Below are 22,270 nucleotides of genomic sequence, written 5' to 3' on the forward strand. Positions count from 1 at the left end.
CTCCCAGTATATTCCAAGGCACCCAGCACAGCTGCAGGCACACCACTTCACAGTAGCAAAGAGCCCCAGGACTGACAGCTGCAGGCTTTGATCAGTTTCACCAGCTGGCTGGGTGAGCTCTAGCAAGTCATTTCACTTTTTGGGTCCCTGTTTTCTCAAAGGTTAAGCAAAGAGTCTGGACTGTCCATAGCTTCTTATATTTTTTAGTAAAAGTGGCTTTCTTTAATCTCAGTGGAGTCCCCTCTCTACATACCAGTAGCTATACTTTTATTAATTTAGTCAACAGATAAGGCCCAATGTATTTATGGATTCGAGGGTTCTTAAGATGGTCCCTTAAATCTCTCTTAGCTGAATTTGTCCATGACCCTAACATTGTCTGGGCCCCAAACTGCCCTATTTTTAGACTGCCTATGTCATCCCCTCAAGTTCCTGGCCTCAGAAAATCATCTGTCATAGCTGTTAACAGAATAGGAAAGCAACAATTTTCCCTCACAAAAGAGAGAAAAGGTGAGACCGTTTGGCTGTCAAGGGCAATAGTTACCCAGAAAAGTTAATTTCTTGGTATGGGGGAGAGATATTAACCCATCGCCCTCTGTGGCCTCCCCGAGCTAAAGGAGCCCTAGAAGCAGGGAAACCCTCCAGGACCAGAAAAAAGTGTTTTCACCTGGTGTTTTCCAGACTTCCCAAGAAGACTACCATGCGGCGAAGAGCTGTCCAGATGGCCAAGTGCAGGGAAACTAGCCCCAACTGTGTTATTAGACAGATCTAGGTTTGAATCCCAGGCTATCTCTGGGACCTTAAGAGCACCTCCCCTAACAGCTCCAGGCCGGTTTCTTCTTCTAGAAAATGGGCATAACACCTGCCTGCTAAAGTTGTTGTGAAGCTTAAATTGGAATGAATTAGTTACCGTATGTAAACACCTAGATCTTCCCTGGCATATGATAGGTATTCAATAAACACTAATCTTATACCTCAGGTGAACTTGTGACTGGCCTTTTGCTTTCTTGGGAAGACAGACACAGTGTTATAAATTTCACCTGTCCCTGTGGTTTGTACTCTTTTCCTTTCTTCTGTTTAGCAAAATGCCCTTCTTAAAAGTCCCAGCCTTGCTTCAGCTGAGCTGATGGGCAAATGTGATTTCCCACACCAAGGACAAGGGATCTAGGAGCTCAGACTGCCCTGAGGGCTCTGCTGCGGAGGCCTGGTCACTCCTCCATAGTCAACTAGAATCCTGTCTCTCCCGTGCTGACACTGTTGCAAATCTATGCTCCTTTTTCATTTTCATGGGCCCTGCTGAAATTCAGCAGCTTAGTTCTTCCCATGGCTATAGGGGCCTCCTGCAGATCTCTTGCTCTGTCAAGGTCAAAACCTCTACTTTCCTAAATTCAACCATTGATTCTCCATCTCCATCTTACTTGATCAGCCACATTTGACATAGTTGACCACTTCTCCCTTTAAACATCTATCTTCACTTGGTTTCTAGGACCCTTTGTTTTCCTCCTACCTCCCTGCCCACTTCTTTTCAGACTACTTTGCTGGTTCACTCTCATTTTTCCCTAACCTTTATATATTGATGTGCCAGAGAACCCCAAACCCTTAGACCTCACCTCTGCTACTCTCGCTCCCATAGTGATCTCATCTGGTCTCCTGTTTTTAATGCAATCTACAGTGATCATTCCCTGTACTTGCCTTTCCCTTTTCATGGAGTTCTCCCTGCCTCTTGCAGACAGGAAGTGATTCAAGATAAGAGAGGGAGAGATGTCTTCTGGCCAGGATAGAGGGTGATTCTGAGAAGGCTTCAAGAAAGGGGTGAGCATTTGAGCAAGGCTACTTGAGGAAGGATGGGCCATGAATGTTAGGGTGTAGGCAGGAGCAGAACAAACACGTTTCTAAAAGGAACGGCAATTATTCCGTTTTATATCAGCCCGTGGTGGCCCCCACAGCAAAGTGGCTAGATCTCTCACCTCCTTCAGGTCTTTGTTTAAAGATTAACTTCTCCATGAGGTCTTCTATGAACACATCCTTTAAAAACACAAAACTCCTTCCTACTGGGATACCACCAATTCCCACCCTGAGACCCCTATCTCTCTTCTTGGTTTTCTCTCCATAGGATGTGTATCACCATCTGACTTATTAGATATTTACTATATATTAGTTTATGTCTGCCCCTTAGAATGTAAACTTCCTGAGGGCAGGGATTTTGTCTGTTGAGTTCAATTCTGTATCCCCAGCACCTAAAACAGTGCCTGCCCATAATAGGCTTGTTAAATAAACATTGTTGGACAGATGAGTGAATGAAAAATAGTGGTACCTTTCCTCCTCCAGTCCATCCTACACAAAGAGGCAAGATTAGTTTCCCTGGGTGCCTGAGCATTAGGAAGTGGGAGGGGTTGGAGAAGGAGGAAATGATAACAGAGAACCCAAAAATTACTTAAACCCATAAAACAAATGTAGGAAGCATCCAAGATAAGGGACCTGTACTGGCCAGGATGGAGGTTGTTTCTGAGAAGGCTTCGAGAAGGCAGACACGAGCAAGGTTGCTGAGGAAGGGTAGGCCTCATTAGGGTGCAGGCAGGAGGATCACAGAGCAAACACTGCGAGGCGGGAAATGCGAGTGTGTGTAGAAGGAACAGCAAGCATTGTTGGGTTGGGCTAGTTTGTGAGGTTGTGACAGGCTGAGGGAGAGAGAGGGCTGGAAAAGCATGCTGGGGTCAGGTTGCAGAGGTTCTTGACTGACAGAAAGGGGAGCTTGGTCTGTCGGGAATCCTCTACTCTGTGTGGTCAGAGGTTGGTCCGACTCTCCGGCCTTGCCCCAGTCTCCCTATCCCTCATTCCAGCCCCAGCTGACTCGGTAAACTGCGCGAATCTAGCTCTTCCCGGGTAACTAGTGTCCCCACTGCCTGGCTAGTGGCGATTTCCGCGCTTTCACTGGCACTATTAATGAATAAAGTGCGGCTCCCACCCGTGGGGAAGGGAGGAGTCTCAACCTCGGGTCCTCCTGCTCGTCTGCAGCGCTCGCGCCCGGAGAACCTCTACTGCAGCAGAAGTCGCGCCAGCGCAGGTCCCTGTGGAGCCGCGGAGGGAGGGGTCGGAGAACGGGGCGGGGGCGGAGTCAGAACGCCCGCGTGGGCCCCGCCCCCTCACGTTGGGTATAAAGCCCCTCCCGCTCACGGTTTCTCCGCTCCTCGAAGGCTAGCAAGCTAGCGTCATGTCGTGCGAATCGTCTATGGTTCTGGGTTATTGGGATATTCGCGGGGTGAGTGCCGTCTCAACGGTAGAGCCGCTCGGTCAGAGACACGGACGCGGAGACGGCGGGGCTCTGGGTCCGCCATCTCCAGGAGGAGCAGCTCTACGCTGGAGCCTTTCGAGCTGCCGAGCCACGGACGTCGACCCCTGCCCAGCCTCTGGGATCGCGGGCCCTGTGGGGATGGGCGGAGGAACCGCTCGCCTGGGCCGGTCTTAGGGGCCGCTTAACGATCTTCCCGGCAAGATGCTGGGCCTCGGCAGCCCCGGGCCGGGGGACGTTAGAGGGCGGGGGTTGGGGGCGGGTGGGAGCTGCGCAGGCGCTGACCCGCTGTTTTCCCCAGCTGGCGCACGCCATCCGCCTGCTCCTGGAGTTCACGGATACCTCCTACGAGGAAAAACGTTACACGTGCGGGGAAGGTAATGCCGCTCTGCGTGCCGGTGCAGCCAAGCTGGCCCTCCACCTGCCCAGGTCTTCTTAAACCCCGAGGGTGGTGGCATCCTGCCAAGGCCGGGTGGGACATCTGCCCCAATCTGGGTGGGTAGAGACGCATCCTTTACCTGGAACTGGGGATTCTGCCTTTACCATAGCCCAGCCCCGTCTTAATGCTTAACCAAATAGGGCTCAGAATCTCAGTAGTTACGCTTTTGGGGCCTGGGAATTTGAGGTATCGGGACCAAGTTATTTCTTTAGATCTTTCATTCTTGTCAGGTGGGATATTAAGGAGGTTGGGTCCCACTTAATTCTGTCTCTTACAGCTCCTGACTATGATCGAAGCCAATGGCTGGATGTGAAATTCAAGCTAGACTTGGACTTTCCTAATGTAAGTGGCTTTAGGAGAGGGGGGCAGGCAGAAGGGAAAGCCTTCAAGTATATCCATCCTTGCCTGAGACTACAGGTACACGCCACCACGCCAAGCTAATTTTTGTATTTTTGGTAGAGACAGGGTTTTGCCATGTTACCCAGGCTGATCCTGAACTCCTGGGCTCAAACAATCCTCCCACCTCCGCCTTCCAAACTGTTGGGATTACAGGCGTGAGCCACTGTGCCCAGCCTGAAATCAAGTAGTTTCATATTCCATTAAATGCATTGCAGATATTTTGTGATATTTATATACATATAAAGAAATATAGACATATCATGTTATTTGACATGTTAGTCATTACATCTGCTTGCTATTTAATGCATTAATAGGCACGTTACCCTATTTGAATTTTTAAAATATTTTTTGATTGTATAAATTCTCTATTTTGCTTCATGCACTTAACAACTTTATTCTGAGAAAAGGTCTATGGCCTGCACATACACCCACACATACACACACTGATTTAAGAAACCCTGTCTAGAATCTTGTGAACCCAGTTGCTACCTTCTATTTATTTTCTTTTTTGTCACACAGCATCTTTTCTCTCTTGTTCACTGCTCTGCAGGTGTTCTTTTCCCTGGCAGAAAGGTAGGTTGTTCATTTGGCCTGTCCTTTTCCTTCAGCTGCCCTACCTCCTGGATGGGAAGAACAAGATCACCCAGAGCAATGCCATCATGCGCTACATCGCTCGCAAGCACAACATGTGTGAGTGGGGTAGGGCTGGCGAGGCAGCCCAGGCTGGTGGTTTGCCTGGGAGTGGGTGATGCCAAGGGTGATGTGTTGTCCATTGGCCTACAGGTGGTGAGACTGAAGAAGAAAAGATTCGAGTGGACATTGTAGAGAACCAAGTAATGGATTTCCGCGTAAAACTGATAAAGCTTTGTTACAGCTCTGACCACGTGAGATTCCTTAGCACACATCTGCTGAATGGAGTATCAGAAAAGGGGCATTTAGGAACCCAAGGGTTATATCTGTTCCATTCTGCTGCTGCACCAACCCAGATTGTTAGAATAAGAAACAGAATGTACATTTTTTGGTTTGCTTTGCTCTGTAATTCTGGTGCGGGTGCCTCTTCTTTCCAAACTCCTCCTCCCACCCAGCTGTCCTCAAGTGAAGGCAATGAGAAGGCACCTAGAGAAGGGGCTACAAAATGTCCATCACTGGCCTGTGCCCTGATTAGCTGTGAAGATGATCACCACTATTCTTTTTTCCTCTCTCAGGAAAAACTGAAGCCTCAGTACTTGGAACAGCTACCTGGACAACTGAAACAATTCTCCATGTTTTTGGGGAAATTCTCATGGTTTGCAGGGGAAAAGGTAGGAAGAAGGGAAAAGAGGATACCTCTCTGTCTCTGCAGACTACTGCTCCTCAGACCTAAGTATCTTACTGTCTTTGTTCTAGCTCACCTATGTGGACTTTCTCACCTATGATATCTTGGATCAGAACCGTATATTTGAGCCCAAATGCCTGGATGAGTTCCCAAACCTGAAGGCTTTCATGTGCCGTTTTGAGGTGATGTTTCCTGCACCTTTCTCTTATAAAAAACACAGGCTCCCCAGGACCCCGCAGGATCTCGTTGTGGTGGATTCTTGCCCAGCTTTTGCCTAAAGGGATCAGTGATTGGACACCTCTAGACCCTTAAGTCTTGGGAAGAGCCTGGCTTCTACACCCTGGAGGTACCGTCTACAAAAAAAAATGGAGGAAGTAGACACAGGCAACAGTTGTAACAGAATTAGAATAGTGGTGATCATCTTCCTCCATTTTTTAGTAGACAGTGCCTTCAGGGTGAATGCCTCTGTTGGACTGGGTTAGGGTCTTTATAAGATTTGGTGTATTTTCCCTTCAGGCTTTGGAGAAAATCGCTGCCTACATACAGTCTGATAACTTCTTCAAGATGCCCATCAACAACAAGATGGCCCAATGGGGCAACAAGGTTATATGCTGAGCAGGAGGCAGACCTGCAGAGCTGCTTTTGTTTCATCCTGTCCCTAAAGGGTCAGCACTTTTTCTTTGCTCTTTTCAATAAATAGCATTTAGGTTACTCGTGTCCAGCTGAATTTCTCTTGGGTGTAAAGGCTAAAAGAAAGAATATGTGGAGAACCATCAAGATATGAATTGAATCACTGCAACACTGGCAACCCCCTACTCCACAACTGAGTTCAAGGGCTGTAGGTTCATGCCCAAGCCTTGAGAGTGGGTACTAGAAAAAACCGCCATGTTTTGCCCTGCTGTGAGCAGAGATTAGGTGTTCAGGCCACTATCTTGGGTATGGGGAGCCTTTGGCCAGAAGAGGTATGAAACTGAGAAGTTTATCTTCAGTCTGATAACTGTTGACATGGATTTCCATAGTGTGAGGAAGGTGGCATGCTCTGAGGAAAGGCCTTGCAGATTTAAGGGAGGCCAGAGAAATTGAGGGTGCCTCTCGGGCTAGATTGATGATATGACCAGAAATCAAAAAGGGAGAATGCAATATTTATTGTTGTGTAACACTGTTGAGAGAGGAGGTAGTTAGGGGCTGGATAGGTACATAGGGAGGGTCTTGAGAGAAAAGATAGAAAGGAATGATGCTTACAGGAACAACCGCGGGACAGCACTGATACTGTTCTGCAGTTAACAGGAAAAATGTGGTTAGGAACTTACCCGGCCGGGCACGGTGGCTCAAGCCTGTAATCCCAGCACTTTGGGAAGCCGAGGCGGGTGGATCACGAGGTCAAGAGATCGAGACCATCCTGGTCAACATGGTGAAACGCTGTCTCTACTAAAAATACAAAACATTAGCTGGGCATGGTGGCACGTGCCTGTAATCTCAGCTACTCAGGAGGTTGAGGCAGGAGAATTGGCTGAACCCAGGAGGCGGAGGTTGCGGTGAGCCAAGTTTGTGCCATTGCACTCCAGCCTGGGTAACAAAAGTGAAACTCCGTCTCAAAAAAAAAAAAAAAAAGAACTTACCCGTAAGCTAGAATGTTGCTCAGAATGGACTGTCCCAACTTTGGTGCAGGCACAATAAATCAACCTACATGTCCCTAACTTAACCCAGTTCATTATAATGTCATTATCATGACATTAGCATTGTGGTTTTAGCACCTCCCATGGGTTTTGCTTAGGCGATCATGGGTAGTAACCAAGATGGAGTCACTTTGGCAAACCTTAGGCATGCACAGATGTAGTACCCCAAAGAGAAAATTTTACCTCTCCCATCTGGGCAAAACCCACAGAAGACCTCCTGGCTTCTGCCACATAAAAGACCCAGAACACAGATGCCTTACTGGCAACCTGCTTTGAAGACCCCTGTCTTTGCTGACAGCTTTCTTTTTCCTCAATAAATTCTACTCTGCCCTACTCACTTTCCATGTCCACGTGTCTAATTTTTCTTGGTCATGGGACAAGAGCCCGAGTCTCGCCATACTGCCGGGACAAAGGAAGACTACTACACTATTCCCACAAATTTTAGCAGCCTAAAACAATGCATGTTTATGACCTCAAAGTTTTGTGGATTTTGTGAGCCACCATGCCCTGCCTCAAATTTTTCTTTTAAGCCTGGGCGACAGAGCAAGACTACATCTCAAAAAAAGAAAACTTGAAACAGGTGCATTAGATTTGGTGGAGTAGTTCCCCAAAAGTGTTAGGGAAACTCATTTGTATTCATTATTGAAGGCTGAGCAACCGTGCATTTCTAGTTCAGAAAAAGTTTATGTAATTAAAGGAAAGTTTGTTATAGAGTTGTTTCACTGTTACTAGGGAAGGGAGAGAGGGACAGGGCTAGGCATGGACACAGATCTGCCTTTAAAGCCACTTTAAGAGGTGCTTATGAAAACACCTGGACTGTGTATAGAAGCTGCACATTCCTTATCCTTCAGCTGCAGGACAGGTGGAGCAAATGAGCCGCACAGAAAAAGAGGACTTAGGGTGTTCAGATGGATAGTGGGAGAAGGGAAGGTAATGAAATTCAGTGGGTGATTTTTCTAATGTGTAAATGTGTTAGTGTCACTCCCCCGCTTAAAGACGTTTAGTGGCTTCTAAGACCTCAGGAAAAAAAAAAACTGTATTCTCATGAAGTAGGAAAGGCGGCAAACAAACCTAGTGAACACAGAACTGGGAAGGAAGTGATTTATTCGGCCGGGAGCAGTAACAGGTGAAAATACCTTAACAAAGAAAATCCTTGCCCTTTTAAAGGCTTATAATCTTAGAAATTACATGTGAAAAGGTCTTGATTCATGAAGTAGGCTTTGGGTACGGGACTTAGGTGGGGGTCTGATCGTGTTTAAGCAAAAACATATGCCTTCTGGAAAGATCCCTCCATACCAGGCCTGCTATCTATAGGGGTGTGATTAAGGGTGGCGCCCAGTCTGCTAGGTTTTACCTCTCCTATTGAAATGCAATGCAGAAGGCTAGGGGGAAGTGGTCTTAGATGCTTAAGAGGATTAAGGGTGATTAAGAATCTCCTTCCTCACTCAGACTTATTTCACAACCTGACCTCTGCTCCCTTTCCAGCTACATCTTTGGCATGTGCCCTCCCCAACCCCTGCTGCCCTGGAGCACTGGGTCCAGCCTTTGTGAATTTCCAAGGGAGCAGCACTGTGTGGCCTCAGGAGCATAGACTCCTGAGCCCGGCCATCTGGGTTCAGATCCTGGTTTTGCCCCTGGTAAATGGTGACCTCCTGTGCTCAGTGTCTTCTTTGACAAATGAACCCTCCCTCACAAGCTTGTTATGAGAATTAAGTCAATATTTCTAGAGCACTTGGGCTAGGCACGGTGGCTCACATCTATAATCCCAGCACTTTGGGAGGCTGAGGTGAGCAGATCACTTTAGGTCAAGGGTTCAAGACCAACCTGGTCAACATGACAAAACCCCACCTCTACTAAAAATACAAAAATTAGCCAGGTGTGGTGATGCACACCTGTAATCCCAGCTACTCGAGAGGCTGAGGCATGATAATCGCTTGAATCTGGGAGACGGAGATGGCTGTGAACCGAGATCATGCCACTGCACTCTACCCTGGGCAACACTAGATTCTGTCTCAAAAAGGCTAGATTCTGTCTCAAAAAAAAATTATAGAGCACTTGGAATGGATCAATGTTACATAAATTTATAAATATAAATTGCCAAAAAGGTCCACATTCTCTTTTATATTTTCACACTTTAATACATGCTGTCCCCTCTGCCTGTTGCTTTTCCTGAAGCCCCCTTAGCCTTCAAATCTGATTTAAAGTCACATCTGATAACCCCTGGTTATCAGATGTGATTTTGGTGATGATCACCAAAGATTTCTGACTATTTTCCCACTGGAAAAGCTTCATGATATTCTTTAACTTAAATGCGGTCTCCTGATTTGCTTTGGCCAATTAAATGCATGTAGAAATTACACACATTTTCCAGGCAGAAGTTTTAAGACCTAGTGAGTAAGTCGCTGTATCTGACTACCACAGCTGTGTAGACTCAGAGCAGGCACCAAGTTAAAGCCTCCATCAGCCTAGGCCTCTGACAGGCTACGAAGGACAGGGCTCCTGTTGATCACATCAGACATGAAGGGTAAGTAAGAAATAAGCGTGTTTTAAGCCACAGAGATTTGGTTTATCCTGACACATTTCTCTGCCTCCCACAGACTAATTTAAATGCAGTTATTTCGGCCAGGGGTGGTGGCAGATGCCTGTAATCCCAGCACTTTGAGAGGCAGAGGGGGTGGATCATTTGAGGTCAGGAGTTTAGACCAGCTTGGCCAACATGGTGAGACCCCGTCTCTGCTAAAAATACAAAAATTGGCTGGGCATAGTGACAGGTACCTGTGATCCCAGCTACTTGTGAGACTGAGGTAGGAGAATCGCTTGAACCAGGGAGGCAGAGTTTGCACTGAGCCAAGATCGAGCCACTGCACTCCAGCCTGGCTGACAGAGTGAGACTCTGTCTCAAAAAAATACAAATACAAATAAATAAATAAATAAATGCACTTATTTTAAATTTTTGTTCCCACAGGATACAATGCTTTCCGTGACCAGGACTTAAAACACTGAACTCCAGTTGCTCATTTAGATGTTAGTCTCTGCTGCTAAACTGTAAGTTGCCTGACAGCAGAGACTATGTCTTACGCAAAAGTTTATATTTAATGCTTGCACAGAGCCTGACACAAAGTAGGCACTCACAACTATGCACTGATTCCCATCATTTACTGAGAATTGGAAGAAAAAAGAAGAGTTTGCCTGATATGTAAGTGCCTAATGTCCTCAAGCAACTTTAAAATTTCCCTCCTTGTTCTGACCAAGAGACAGAACACAGAAAAACAGAATGTCCTGTTCTTTCTTTTTGAAACAAGCGTCTTACTCTGCCACCAGGCTGGTGTGCAGTGATGTTATCTCAGCTCACTGCAACCTCTGCCAAATGGGTTCAAGTGATTCTTCTGCCTCAGCCTCTCGAGTAGCTGGGACTACAGCCTTGTGCCACCATGCCCAGCCAATTTTTGTATTTTTAGTAGAGACAGGGTTTCATCATGTTGGCCAGGATGGTCTTAATCTCTTGACCTCATGATCCACCCACCTCAGCCTCCCTCAGTGCCAGGATTACAGGTGTGAGCCACCGCACCTGACCTCCTGTTCCTAAAACAGAGACAGTTCATGTAGAAGTGCTTGGAGTCAGAACTGAAGTTCATGTTCAGGGAGGTCTCAGAGGATCAGCAAGGCACTGAGGCTGGAGAGTATATGAGTTTGTGAAAGGAAAATATCTTGGGCCCCCAAATTCAGTAAGCTAAAAAGAAAATTCAAACTAGAAGCTGCTCAGAGTAAACATTCCTCCCATTCTATTCAAAGTCATCCCTCTGCTCATTGAAATAGATGCATATTCTGATTACCTCCTTTGGAAAGTTTTATCAGAAACTCAAAAGAATGCAATGATTTGTCTCTCACTTACCTGTGTCCTGGAGGCCCAACCCCCCTCCTCCTTGCATTATCCCTGTCTTTCTGGACAAAACCAATGTACAATTTATATATATGGATTAATGTCTCCTGTCTCCCTAAAATGTATAAAGCCCAGCTGTTTTCCGACCACCTTGGGCATATGTCGTCAGGACTTCCTGTGTAACGGGAGCATGTCCTCAACCTTGGCAAAATAGACTTTCTAAATTAACTGAGACCTGTCTCAGATTTTCTGGGTTTACATTTTGGTAACCACAAAGGGATTCTGGGTGGAGGTGCCCCTGACCTTTGCTAATCTCCTATTGGTGCTTGGTACTGTTGCAGGGGCGGCCGCGGGAAACAGATCTCTCGGACACCGAATACTGGAGGAAGGAGTTTATTTGGCTGGGAGCCAGGTGGCATATTTGCCTAATATCCAAGCTCGCCTAACAAAGGAAGGTTCCTTCTTTATATATGCTTATACTTTAGATGTTATGAGTGAAAGAATCTTAGATTTATAGCTTAACACATGAAAAGGCTCTCTGTTTACAGTCTTAGGAATTACATATGAAAAGGGTTTCAGTTTACAGTCTTAGGAATTACATATGAAAAGGGTTTCAGTTTACAGTCTTAGGAATGAAAAGGGGAAGTTTAGAGTCTTAGGAATGAAAAAAAGGGAGTTGATCTGAGATGCCTGGGTCTCCCTCTTCATCCCCCACTTTGAGACCCTCACCACTCTATAATGTTAGTGAGAGGGCTCGCTTTCATTCTCTCTTTCCAGATTTTCCGAAGAAACAGACTGATAATGTTTCCTATAATACACTTGTGATGTCACTTTTTGGCTAACTACAGTAGTGATGAATCCCCTGATCATCTGAAGGAACAGGGGCAGTAGACAAGGGAGCAGTAAACAAACACCTATTATTATTAGAACACTTATGATGAGGGTTTTGAATCCTCCCATGGATGAGAACCAACCTTGAAATAAGGACTCAGGGTTAAATCTGTGCCACACCTGTACAGGCACGTGTGCCAGTTTGGTCATGTCTTGCACAATATCCTCCACTGCTTGCCCCTGGTCATCTATGTGCAGACAGCAGTTGGTTAGACTGAATTGTCCACAGACTCCTCCTTCGGCTGCTAGCAAACAATCTAGGGCCAGTCGGTTCTGAGTTTCTTGTCAGTCCAAGAGGGACAGAGCTTTGCCCATTTCATTAGTATTTCTAAAACAGCCTGCAACAGGATGATCCAGTTAAGCATGTAAATAGGAGTCCAGTATCCCCATGAGCCATCCTCAGACCATGTGGCCAGCCCACAGTACTCAATAATTCTCTCCAGTGGCCACTCATCATCTGTCCAATTCCCTAGTTTTACGTGTCTCTTCTCCCTAGCAGAGTAAACTGAATGCCCTAACAGCTCACCTATCTTAACAGATAATAGGAAGAAAGAGGGCTTAATGATGCCTATGACACAGCTACCTGTCCATCTCATGGATTACACACCTTATATTGAGTTCCATTATATAAACAGGTTCCCTTCTGTGTCCCCGTACATTTATAAGAACTGCAGGACAAAAGAATGGCAGTAGCTTTTAGGTCCTACCTGGTGTACATACTGAGGGCATTCTTCAAAATTAGTTAATGTTCCTACTGTGCAAGTCCAAATATTAAGAAGAAGAAGTCCCACGATGAATCTCCTCATGCTTCGGCTGTGCATGGACCAGCCAGCTTCCGGGATGTGGCTGGAGCAAGGCTTGTTGTCCTTCTTAAGGTGATTCTGCAGTCCTTGCCTCGGTCTAAGTCTCAGCTGTTGCTGGTTTTGACACGGCTGTGGTGGTTCAGGCTGGGATTCCCTCTACCTTCACAGCTGTGGGAGTGGTCAGGATCAGGTCTGAGGTCCTTTCCATTGTGGCTTTAGAGGGGCTGTACTCCCGTCCTTTATCCACATGTGATTACCTAGTGAGAAAGGGTGAGCTGGGGAGAAAAAGGCTTACAGGACATTTGTTATTTACTTAGGTTGAAGTATCCTAAGCGATTCTCCTTAGAGCTGGTAACTAGCATCCTAACTCAATTTCTCCCCACTCCTGAGGAGGTCCTGGGAGTGCCCGAAGTAGGGGAGGGGGCCTATGGTATAAGACTACATAGGGGAGTATCCTGTTTTTCCTAAAGGAGGTGCCTCTAATATTGAATAACCCCAAGGGAAGTACCTGCACCCACTCTAATCTTGTTTCCTGAACGCTTTCCCTAAGCTGATTTTGATGGTCCGGTTCATTTTTCCCACTTTTCCAGAACTCTGAGGTCGGTAGGCAGTGTGCCAGGTGATACCCAAGGCCATTGCTATTTTCTGGACTAAATCTGCCACCAATGCTGGTCCACTGTCTGCTCCGATGTGTGGTGGCAGTGTAAACCTAGGAATAAGATCTCGAAGCAGCACACAGGTTACTTCATGGGCCCTTTCAGTCCCATCCAGAGTATGTGCACACCAGGACCAACAAATTCTTATGTCCTCCACCCTTGGACATTTCAATAAAGTCTACCTGGAGATATTCAAACGGAGCTGCTCCATAAGCTTGAATTCCAGGGGGATTAGTTGGACCCTGCCTCACGTTGCGTTGCCGACATGTAATGAATGCATCGCTGTGCCACAGTTTTGGTCAAGGCTGCTAAGTGTGAGATGTAAAAGTACTGGCCCAACATCTTTTCAAGCGACTCTTGACCTAAATGAGTGGTCTCATGTACGGCTTGTACAACTGCTGCCCCCTGCAGCTGTGGTGCTGTTATTCTTCCACCTGGCAGTTGGATCCATCCTTCTTTAATCAGTTGACCCCTCTGTCTGGAGAAAGTCTCTTTCCTCCTTAGAGTAAGTAGGTATTAGATCAGGGATCTGGGGAATCAGCAGGGCTGTAACTGCTATTTGGTAGGAAGCAGATGCTGCCTTATGAGCTGCTGAATCCGCTCGGGAATTTCCCAGGGCCACGGAGGTGTGGGCCCACTGATGTCCTCGGCAATGCACGACCGCCACTCTCTGGGGCTTCCAGACTGCTTCTAGCAGCTGTAAAATTTCATGCTGAAAGTTTATTTCTTTTCCCCCTGAAGTTAACAGGCCTCTCTCTTTGTACGGTGTTCCATGTACTTGGAGAGTCAGGAAGGCATATCGAGAGTCAGTGTAAATGTTTACAACCTTACCTTAGCTCTAGGGCTTGAGTTAAAGCAATAAGTTCAGCCTTCTGAGCTGAGGTGTTCTGAGGCAGGGATTTGGCCTCGATCACAGTGTCCAGAGTTACCACGACATAGCCTGCACATCTTTCCCTTCGTGGGTTGACAAAGCTGCTCCCATCCACATACAACTCCCAGTCTGCTACTGTCCATGGCTGATCACGAAGATCAGGCCTGCTGGAATAGACTGTGTTCAGGACTTCAACACAGTTGTGTTCAACGGGACCCTCTGACATTGGGAGTAAAGTGGCAGGGTTTAAGGTGTTGCAGACTTCAATGGTGATGCAGGGATTTTCACATAGCAGGCCCTGGTATTTGGTCAGCCTAACATCTGATAACCAGTGGTGCCCTCTGGTATTCATTAGGGTCACTACTGCGTGAGGCGCCTTGATATTTAGGTTCTGTCCCAGAGTTGGCTTATCTGCTTCTTGTGCCAGCAGAGCAGTTGCTGCCAGGGCCCTTAAGCATGGGGGCCATCCTTTGGAAAGTCCATCCAGCTGCTTGGAGAGGTAAGCTACAGGCCTGGGCCAAGGTCCTACTGTTTGGACTAGTACCCCAACTGCCACTTTTCTCTTTCTGCCACATATAATGTGAAGGGCTTTGTTAAATCAGGCAGCCCCAAAGCTGGAGCTGACAGTAGTTTTGTTTCCAGTTCCTGATAGGCCTGACGCTGCTGGGATCCCCATTCAAAGGGCTCCTTGTCTCCCCGCTTTGTCACATCATAGAGGGGTTTGGCTAGTACTGCGAAGTTTGGAAATCCACAATTTACAAAACCCACCGCTCCCAGGAGCTCTCTTGCCTGCCTTTTAGTCTCTGGTTCAGTCACTCTGCAAGGGGCTTGCTTCCTCTCTGCTTCTAGGCTGCGTTCCCCTTCCAGATGGTGAGCCTCAGATACTGCATTTGCTTTTTGGCAAATCAGGGCTTTCCTTTTAGACACCTTATACCCACAGTCCTCCAGGTGCCGAAGTAAGGCATTTGTTTGCGCACCCAACTGCCGTGGGGTGTCCCAATATAAGGTTATCAGCATACAGGGACAGCATGCAATCAAGAAGCTTCTGGGGGGCAGTCACGGGCTGATGCCTCCCCAAGAATGATGAGAGAGTTTTTGAGCCCCTGGGAAGCTGGGTCCAGGTGTATTGAGTGGTTACACCTGCTTCTGGGTTTCTGCCATTGAAATGCAAATAGTTTTTGACCCTCTGAGGCCAGTCCAATGCCAAGGAGGTATTCTTTAAGTCCAATTAAGTGAACCAACTATCCTCTTCTGGCAATGATCCCAACTGCGTGTATGAGTTGGGCGCAATGCCGCGAAAGCCCTGCATGGGCCTGGGTGATAATATCAGTCTTCTGCTTCTGGCTAGGAAGGCTCCACCCTCCTTCCCAAGGGACAATGAGAGCCTGGATGACCCCTGCCTAAGGCATTTTTAGCTGCAGGGAGTCTCCTTTTTGAATGGGATAGTTGCCCTTGATTTACACAACAGGTTTTGCCAGAGAAGGGGGCAGGGACAGTCCATTAAGTACAAGAAAGTCTGTTCTTTTAACACCTTAATAGCTCTAACAATATTGGTTCTGTTTTTTCCCATGGGGGGTTACAGGACTGTCATCTGGACTGTGGGCTCTTCGGGCATTAGTCCGGCCCCCCTCTCTTTTAGTCCAGTGGCCCTTCCATCAGACTGAACAGAGCCCCTTCACTTTTATCTGGATCCTCGTGCTTAGGATCGCCCTGTTCTCCCATTAACTGTGGGCATTTTTTCCAATGTCCTATTTCTCAACAAAATGCACACTGATTGCATTGCAGGTGCAGGCGGGAAGACTGTGGGGTTTTCCAGGAACCCCCCATTTTCCACACTCTTGGGGGCATTCCTCTCACAGCAGCAATCAAGTCGGCCTTCCATTGAGCCTGACGTTCCTTTTCCCTATGATTTTTCCTCTGGCTTACCCCCTCTTGGTTTACAAATGCCTGGTTATCTACTTCCAATAACTGAAGTATTCATGCATGTAAATCCTGCCTGTTTCTGCCACTGAATTTGCCTGGACTTGGGAGTCCGCATTTCTCGGTGGTGAGGGGGATGGTGGTTTCTAACAGTCTGTCCCTCGCCTACTAAAACAGTCGCTGCCTGCTCTCTTAGCCACTTCGGAGGGTTTGACACTAACTGCAACCACGAGCCTATGTACGGAAATTGATCAAGGTGTTCTAGCTCACCGTATATAACCTCAGGCCTTACTTTGGAGACAAGTGGCCTGTCTAGGGTCCCCTCTGGGGGCCAACCTACCCTAATTGCTGGCCAATTCTCCCTACATAAAACCCTTAATTTCTCTGGTGTCATAGTTACTTTATAATTCCCACTAAATTCCTTCTTGAAATTTTTCAGCATGGTTTTTAAAGGGGTGGGCTTACTATGGGAGTGAGCCATATTAACAATTCAAAGAAACAATTTCCACAGTTAGGATAGTGTCAGTTCACTCACAGCAGCTCCTGGCTAGCAAGACCAGCACAGAGCACTCTCTGATTTACATTCATTTCAGTCCTTTTACAACAACCAGAGGCTTCTTCACTCAGCCTTATGTGGCTGTCTCTAATTTTTACAAATAGCTCGACGACACGGATACACATCCACACACACAGACACACATCCAATTGCTCTCCTTCCAATTCAAAACCATAAGCAAAAGCTTCCAAGTTTACAGACAGCTAACTTCCAACGTGCCCATCTGGCACTCGTGGGTGATCAGGCCACGCTTCCACCCAAAACGGGATGGGCTACTTTCCTGGGTATGATGACACAGACACACATCCACACACAGACACACATCTGAATGCTCTCCTTCCAATTCAACAGAGAGCTACCTTCCAACGTGCCGATCTGGCACCCGTGGGTGATCAGGCCACGCTTCCACCCAAAACGGAGTGGGCTACTTTCCCGGGTACGATCTTACCAAATTCAGTTGTCCAGACTTCCCCAAACGCTCGTTCCTCCTCAGTGTTCAGCCACTGGGTGGATCCGCACTGCAGGGCCTCCCTGCTCCGCTCTGCTGAGGCTTTTCCACCGGGCAAATACCTGCCCAGGAGCACTCTCAGGATGCATCACCCCAGGGAGCAGGAGTCCCCCCACAGTGATGCTTCACAGGGCAAGGCAAACCACCTAAGAGACTTATCCCTGCCATTTGCTATCCGAGACTCGCTTCCCGGCCAACGCACCAAAATGTAGCAGGAGCAGCCATGGGAAACAGATCTCTCGGACACCGAATATTGGAGGAAGGAGTTTACTCGGCCGGGAGCCGGGTGGCATATTTTCCTAATATCCAAGCTCGCTTAACAAAGGAAGGTTCCTTCTTTATATAGGCTTATACTTTAGATGTTACACGTGGAAGAATCTTAGGTTTATATCTTAACATATGAAAAGACCCTCTGTTTACAGTCTTAGGAATTACATATGAAAAGGTTTTCAGTTTACAGTCTTAGGAATTACATATGAAAAGGGTTTCAGTTTACAGTCTTAGGAATGAAAAGGGGAAGTTGATCTGAGATGCCTAGGTCTCCCTCTTCAGTACCAGCATGAGCTAACTTTATGGCTCAAACCAACAGGACAATTTGCTGAGGTCTGAGAGCACCCCCTCCAGAGAATCCCTGATTTCCCAAAATTTGGTGGAGAACTAAAGTTTATTTTGCTGTACAAGTCCTCTTATTTTGGAATTTTACTTGCTTCCAACAAGGAAGGCAAGTTTTCTTGCTTCCATGTTGATGGAAAGCAGGAAACTCCTTAATGGAGTTTGAGCTAACTTCCAACAGAGAAGATGAGTCTTTTTTTCTGCTTCTGGGATTGTAGAGAGCAGTTTACAGCCTGAGACCCATCACTGGGTAAGAAACTACAGCCTGAGACCCATCATTGGGCAAGAAACTGGTTTGGGATTCTGTCTCGTGAATTATTTTTAACTGACTAAGGTTAGCATTAACAACCAGCAGATGTTAATTTCTGCTTACACTTAGAGCACTCAGAAATCATATAGTGTGTGTGATCATTGTTAGTTTTGCTTAACTATTTTGTTGTTTCTGTCTTGTTGGGTTTTTTGCCTGTGTGTTTCAGTCCTTTCCTTATCAAATGTGACCAACTCCAAACCTTCTAGCTCATGAGCGTGGAATATTCCACTCTGCAGAAAAAGAGCACCTTGCTCCCCTTAGCCTTTGGGGGCATTCTCAGGCAACTGAAAATCACATAAGGGTGTCTGGGAGGAACACTCCCTAAGACCTGCAGCGGCTTTAAATAGGTTTCCCCCTCAGGAGAATATAGTTAGGGACTAATCTCGGCCAGCAGGTGCATGTAACGAGCTGGCCCCTCCTGCATCTTGAGCCCCTGCCACACACAGGTGGACCGAACTGATTCAGGGATAACAGCCCTGAAAAGCCAGGTCTGCAAGCAGCACATGTTGAGTCCAATGCACGTCCTGACTTGGTCAAATCTGAAGGGGAACTCTAAATTACGGGGAACAAGCCTCTGAAGTGGCTAAAATACACCCCCAACACAAAAAGGTGGTATGCTAGGGGGAGAAAAACAACCAGCAAAAGAAAACAAAAAAAGAGGAAAGATTTCTTGGCCAGGCGTGGTGGCTCACGCCTGTAATCCCAGCACTTTGGGAGGCGGAGGCGGGCAGATCATGAGGTCAAGAGATCGTAGACCATCCTGGCCAACATAGTGAAACCCCGTCTCTCCTAAAATACAAAAAAATTAGCTGGACGTGGTGGCGTCCCTGTAGTCCCAGCTACTGGGGAGGCTGAGGCAGGAGAATTACTTGAACCCAGGAGGCGGAGGTCGCAGTGAGCTGAGATAGGCCACTGCACTCCAGCCTAATGCCTGGTGAAAGAGCAAGACTCTGTCTCCAAACAAACAAACAAAAAGATTTCTTATTTTGACTACTAAAGGAACTTTACATAAATCCATCTTTTTGCCAGCCAGACCAAACTGAAAGCATTGGCTGTCCCGCCACACTGCAGTTCGATAGCTAAGGGTTTTCCTTCTTTTTTTCTAGCATGACAGGCCTGGTTCCTAAATTAAGCCCTTGCTGGTTGGATATTTGTTACTTCTGAAATAGCAGCAATTTGTCCTAGCTGAAATATCGTAATGAGATTTTAAAACATTTTTTACAAAGGAGCTCAGTGGTTAAATATCAGCTTAATTAAAAGCTATCATCCAAGAAGCGTGTGTATGTGTGCCTAAGTGCGTATTTGTATTTAAAAGGCCTTTTTGTTTTTGTTTTTCTCTTCTAGAACCTTGTCTTTTTTTTTTTTTTTTTCTTTTTTTTGGTGTTTCCGCCCGGTTTCGAACCGGGGGAACCTTGTCTTTTTTGAGCAAATGTTTTTTTTTCTTCTGAGTTGACTGAATTCTTTCACCTGATTGTTTGACTAAAATATTTATTGCTACTCTTGGGTTAAGGAGGAACGTAATTTAGACACTTAGACATGTGTTTGTTTAAAAAAAAATTAAGTGCACTGTAAAAGCATCACATGGTCTAGCCTCATAATAATTCTTTCTTTTTGGAGAGCCAGGATTCAGTGTGGGCTCTGCCCAGAGCTCAGAGATCCAGTTTAAAAAAAAATAGGTAGTCCCTATCTAAACAAAATTGGTCTCCTTATACAATCTGATGATAAGTTTCTGTAATTTGTGTTCAGTTGACAAATAAATCCGTTTTAATTTCCCTCAGCTCACCAGACATTCTCTTCGTATTTTATGATGTAAATTTAGCTATCTAAACAACCTGAGTTGTTTCCGTTTTTGTTTGTTTGGTTTTCTTTTTAGAATTGTTTCCTTCAATAAACAAATTTAAGGCTATTTAGTGACAACTGCCTAGGGTTGTGAAACAGGTTGTCAAGGATCTGAAAATCTAAAATAGGGAGCAAAAAAGGTTTTTTTAGGACTCTAGGAGATATACTTCTATGGGCATGCCTAATACATTCTATGTATTTGTGTTGTGTTCAAAATGTTTCACTACTAAAAATATTTATTTATTTATTTATTTATTTATTTATTTATTTATTTTTTGAGATGGAGTTTCGCTCTTGTTACCCAGGCTGGAGTGCAATGGCGCGATCTCGGCTCACCGCAACCTCCGCCTCCTGGGTTCAGGCAATTCTCCTGCCTCAGCCTCCTGAGTAGCTGGGATTACAGGCATGCGCCACCATGCCCAGCTAATTTTTTGTATTTTTAGTAGAGACAGGGTTTCACCGTGTTGACCAGGATGGTCTCGATCTCTTGACCTCGTGATCCACCCGCCTCGGCCTCCCAAAGTGCTGGGATTACAGGCGTGAGCCACCGCGCCCGGCCCACTACTGAAAATATATAAAAGGGCTCTAATTAATTGGCTTAAAGAAAAATAAAAGCATTTAAATCAAATACTTTATAAGGAAATGAGAAAAGACTAGTCAAATGCTTTTTCAAGTTTTTGTAACTTAAGTACAATCTTTAATAAATAAGTTAGCTTTGAAATTATTGGTAAAGCGATATTAGAAATGTCTTAAGAATTGCCAGCATACATTTTTGTTTACATTTGTTAATTAAGCAGTTTCATTCTTACCCCTGCCAAATACTATATAAGGTGTAAAAATTTAGCATTGGAGTTAGAAAACTATAAACCCACCCCAAAAGAGAATGATCTTTGCTTGTGTAATTTTTGATACATAAGACATTAATATTGGTTTAATGAAAATAGCTCCATCTTGAATTTAGTAAGATTACCATAACTTCTAATCCTGTGGCTTTAGGCAGTCTAGTCCACAAGCATAAGGAAGTTTGTTTTGGGAAAGGACTTTATCATCTTTGTTTCAAAGCCACACTATAAATTACGTTATTCCCAAAGTCCAGGAATGAGCGATGATAACAGCTTGGAGGTTAGAAGCAAGATGGAGTCAGGTCATATATTTTCACAGTCTCAGATTTAATTTTGCAATGGCAGTTTTATAACTTTAAATGGTAACTATTGCAGTTTTCATAAATAATATTGGTAAACAAAATAGGTAAATGTAATGGGATAAATACTTGTAAACAAATTTGTCGTAATTTAGAATCTAAAGTTATATTAAATTAAAGAATAGGTATTTCATTATTTAGGTATTTTCCAATAAATATATATTGTAGAAAAACATTCTTGCTAAAAAAAAAAAAAAAAGTGTGTCCTTTTTATGAAAAGTAGACAAATTTTATCTAATTCAAAGTTTAGGCCAGGTGTGGTGGTGCATGCCTGTAATCCTAGCACTTTGGAGGACAAGGTGGGCAGATCACCTGAGGTCAGGAGTTTGATACCAGCCTCGTCAGCCTGCTGAAACCCCATCTGTACTAAAAATACAAAAATTATCCAGGTGTGGTGGTGCATGCCTGTAATCCCAGCTACTTGGGAGGCTGATGCAGGAGAATCACTTGAACCCAGAAGGTGGCAGTTGCAGTGAGCCAAGATTGCACCACTGCACGCCAGCCCTTGGATAACAGAGTGAGACTCGGTCTCAAAAATAAAACCAAAGTTTATTTAATGGTTATGTGTAAAACAAGGTAAAAGAAAAAGAATGTTATAAAAATAAAGAGGGTTTTTTTTTTTTTTTTTTTTTTTTTGGTCAAGGAAGCTTAAAGAGAAACAATTTTATATGAAAAAGAATCTTATATGGTAAATTTAGTCCTAAAATAAAATGGCTAGTTGTTTAAAAAGGGGGGGTGTTCAGGACGAAACAGAAAGTCCAATCATGTCATGAATGGTCGGTATGTCATAATAAGAGAATTTATTTTTTTTAAAAAAGCAAAATCTCTTATGTGATCAACTTTTTTTTTTTTTTTTTTTTTTTTTATAAGATGGGGTTTCACCATATTGGTCTGGCTGGTCTCGAACTCCTGACCTCAGGTGATCCACCCACCTCAGCCTCCCAAAGTGCTGGGATTACAGGCGTGAGCCACCGCGCCCAGCAACTTGTCATATTATTATAAAGTTTGGTTTGCATAGGAATAAAAACTGAGATAAAAAAAATTTTAATTAAGTTTATTGCATACATATATCTTCCTGTATGTGCTTTTAAAGTCCTTGTGACATTGC

The 22,270-nt window shown here is 45.4% G+C and overlaps 1 protein-coding gene across 1 annotated transcript; it reads left to right on the top strand.

Moving 5' to 3' along the window:
- Nucleotides 1-3,073: 3,073 nt before the first annotated feature.
- On the top strand, nt 3,074-6,150 carry LOC116531152 (glutathione S-transferase Mu 3). Its single transcript, XM_032249835.1, has 8 exons — nt 3,074-3,256; nt 3,588-3,663; nt 4,003-4,067; nt 4,733-4,814; nt 4,908-5,008; nt 5,330-5,425; nt 5,511-5,621; nt 5,956-6,150. Exons 1-8 carry the CDS (start codon nt 3,209-3,211, stop codon nt 6,052-6,054), a joined length of 678 nt encoding a protein of 225 aa, XP_032105726.1. The 5' UTR covers nt 3,074-3,208; the 3' UTR covers nt 6,055-6,150.
- The last annotated feature ends 16,120 nt before the right edge of the window (nt 6,151-22,270 follow it).

Source organism: Sapajus apella, unplaced genomic scaffold, assembly GCF_009761245.1.
Source record: "Sapajus apella isolate SASKATOON/1434 unplaced genomic scaffold, GSC_monkey_1.0 scaffold69, whole genome shotgun sequence".
In the NCBI taxonomy this organism is placed as follows: Eukaryota; Metazoa; Chordata; class Mammalia; order Primates; family Cebidae; genus Sapajus; species Sapajus apella.

Coding starts and splice junctions, on each gene's coding strand:
- LOC116531152 (XM_032249835.1), top strand. CDS start 3,209: ATGTCGTGCGAATCGTCTATGGTTCTGGGTTATTGGGATATTCGCGGG. Junction 3,257..3,587: donor GTTATTGGGATATTCGCGGG/GTGAGTGCCGTC, acceptor TGTTTTCCCCAG/CTGGCGCACGCCATCCGCCT. Junction 5,622..5,955: donor CTTTCATGTGCCGTTTTGAG/GTGATGTTTCCT, acceptor TTTTCCCTTCAG/GCTTTGGAGAAAATCGCTGC.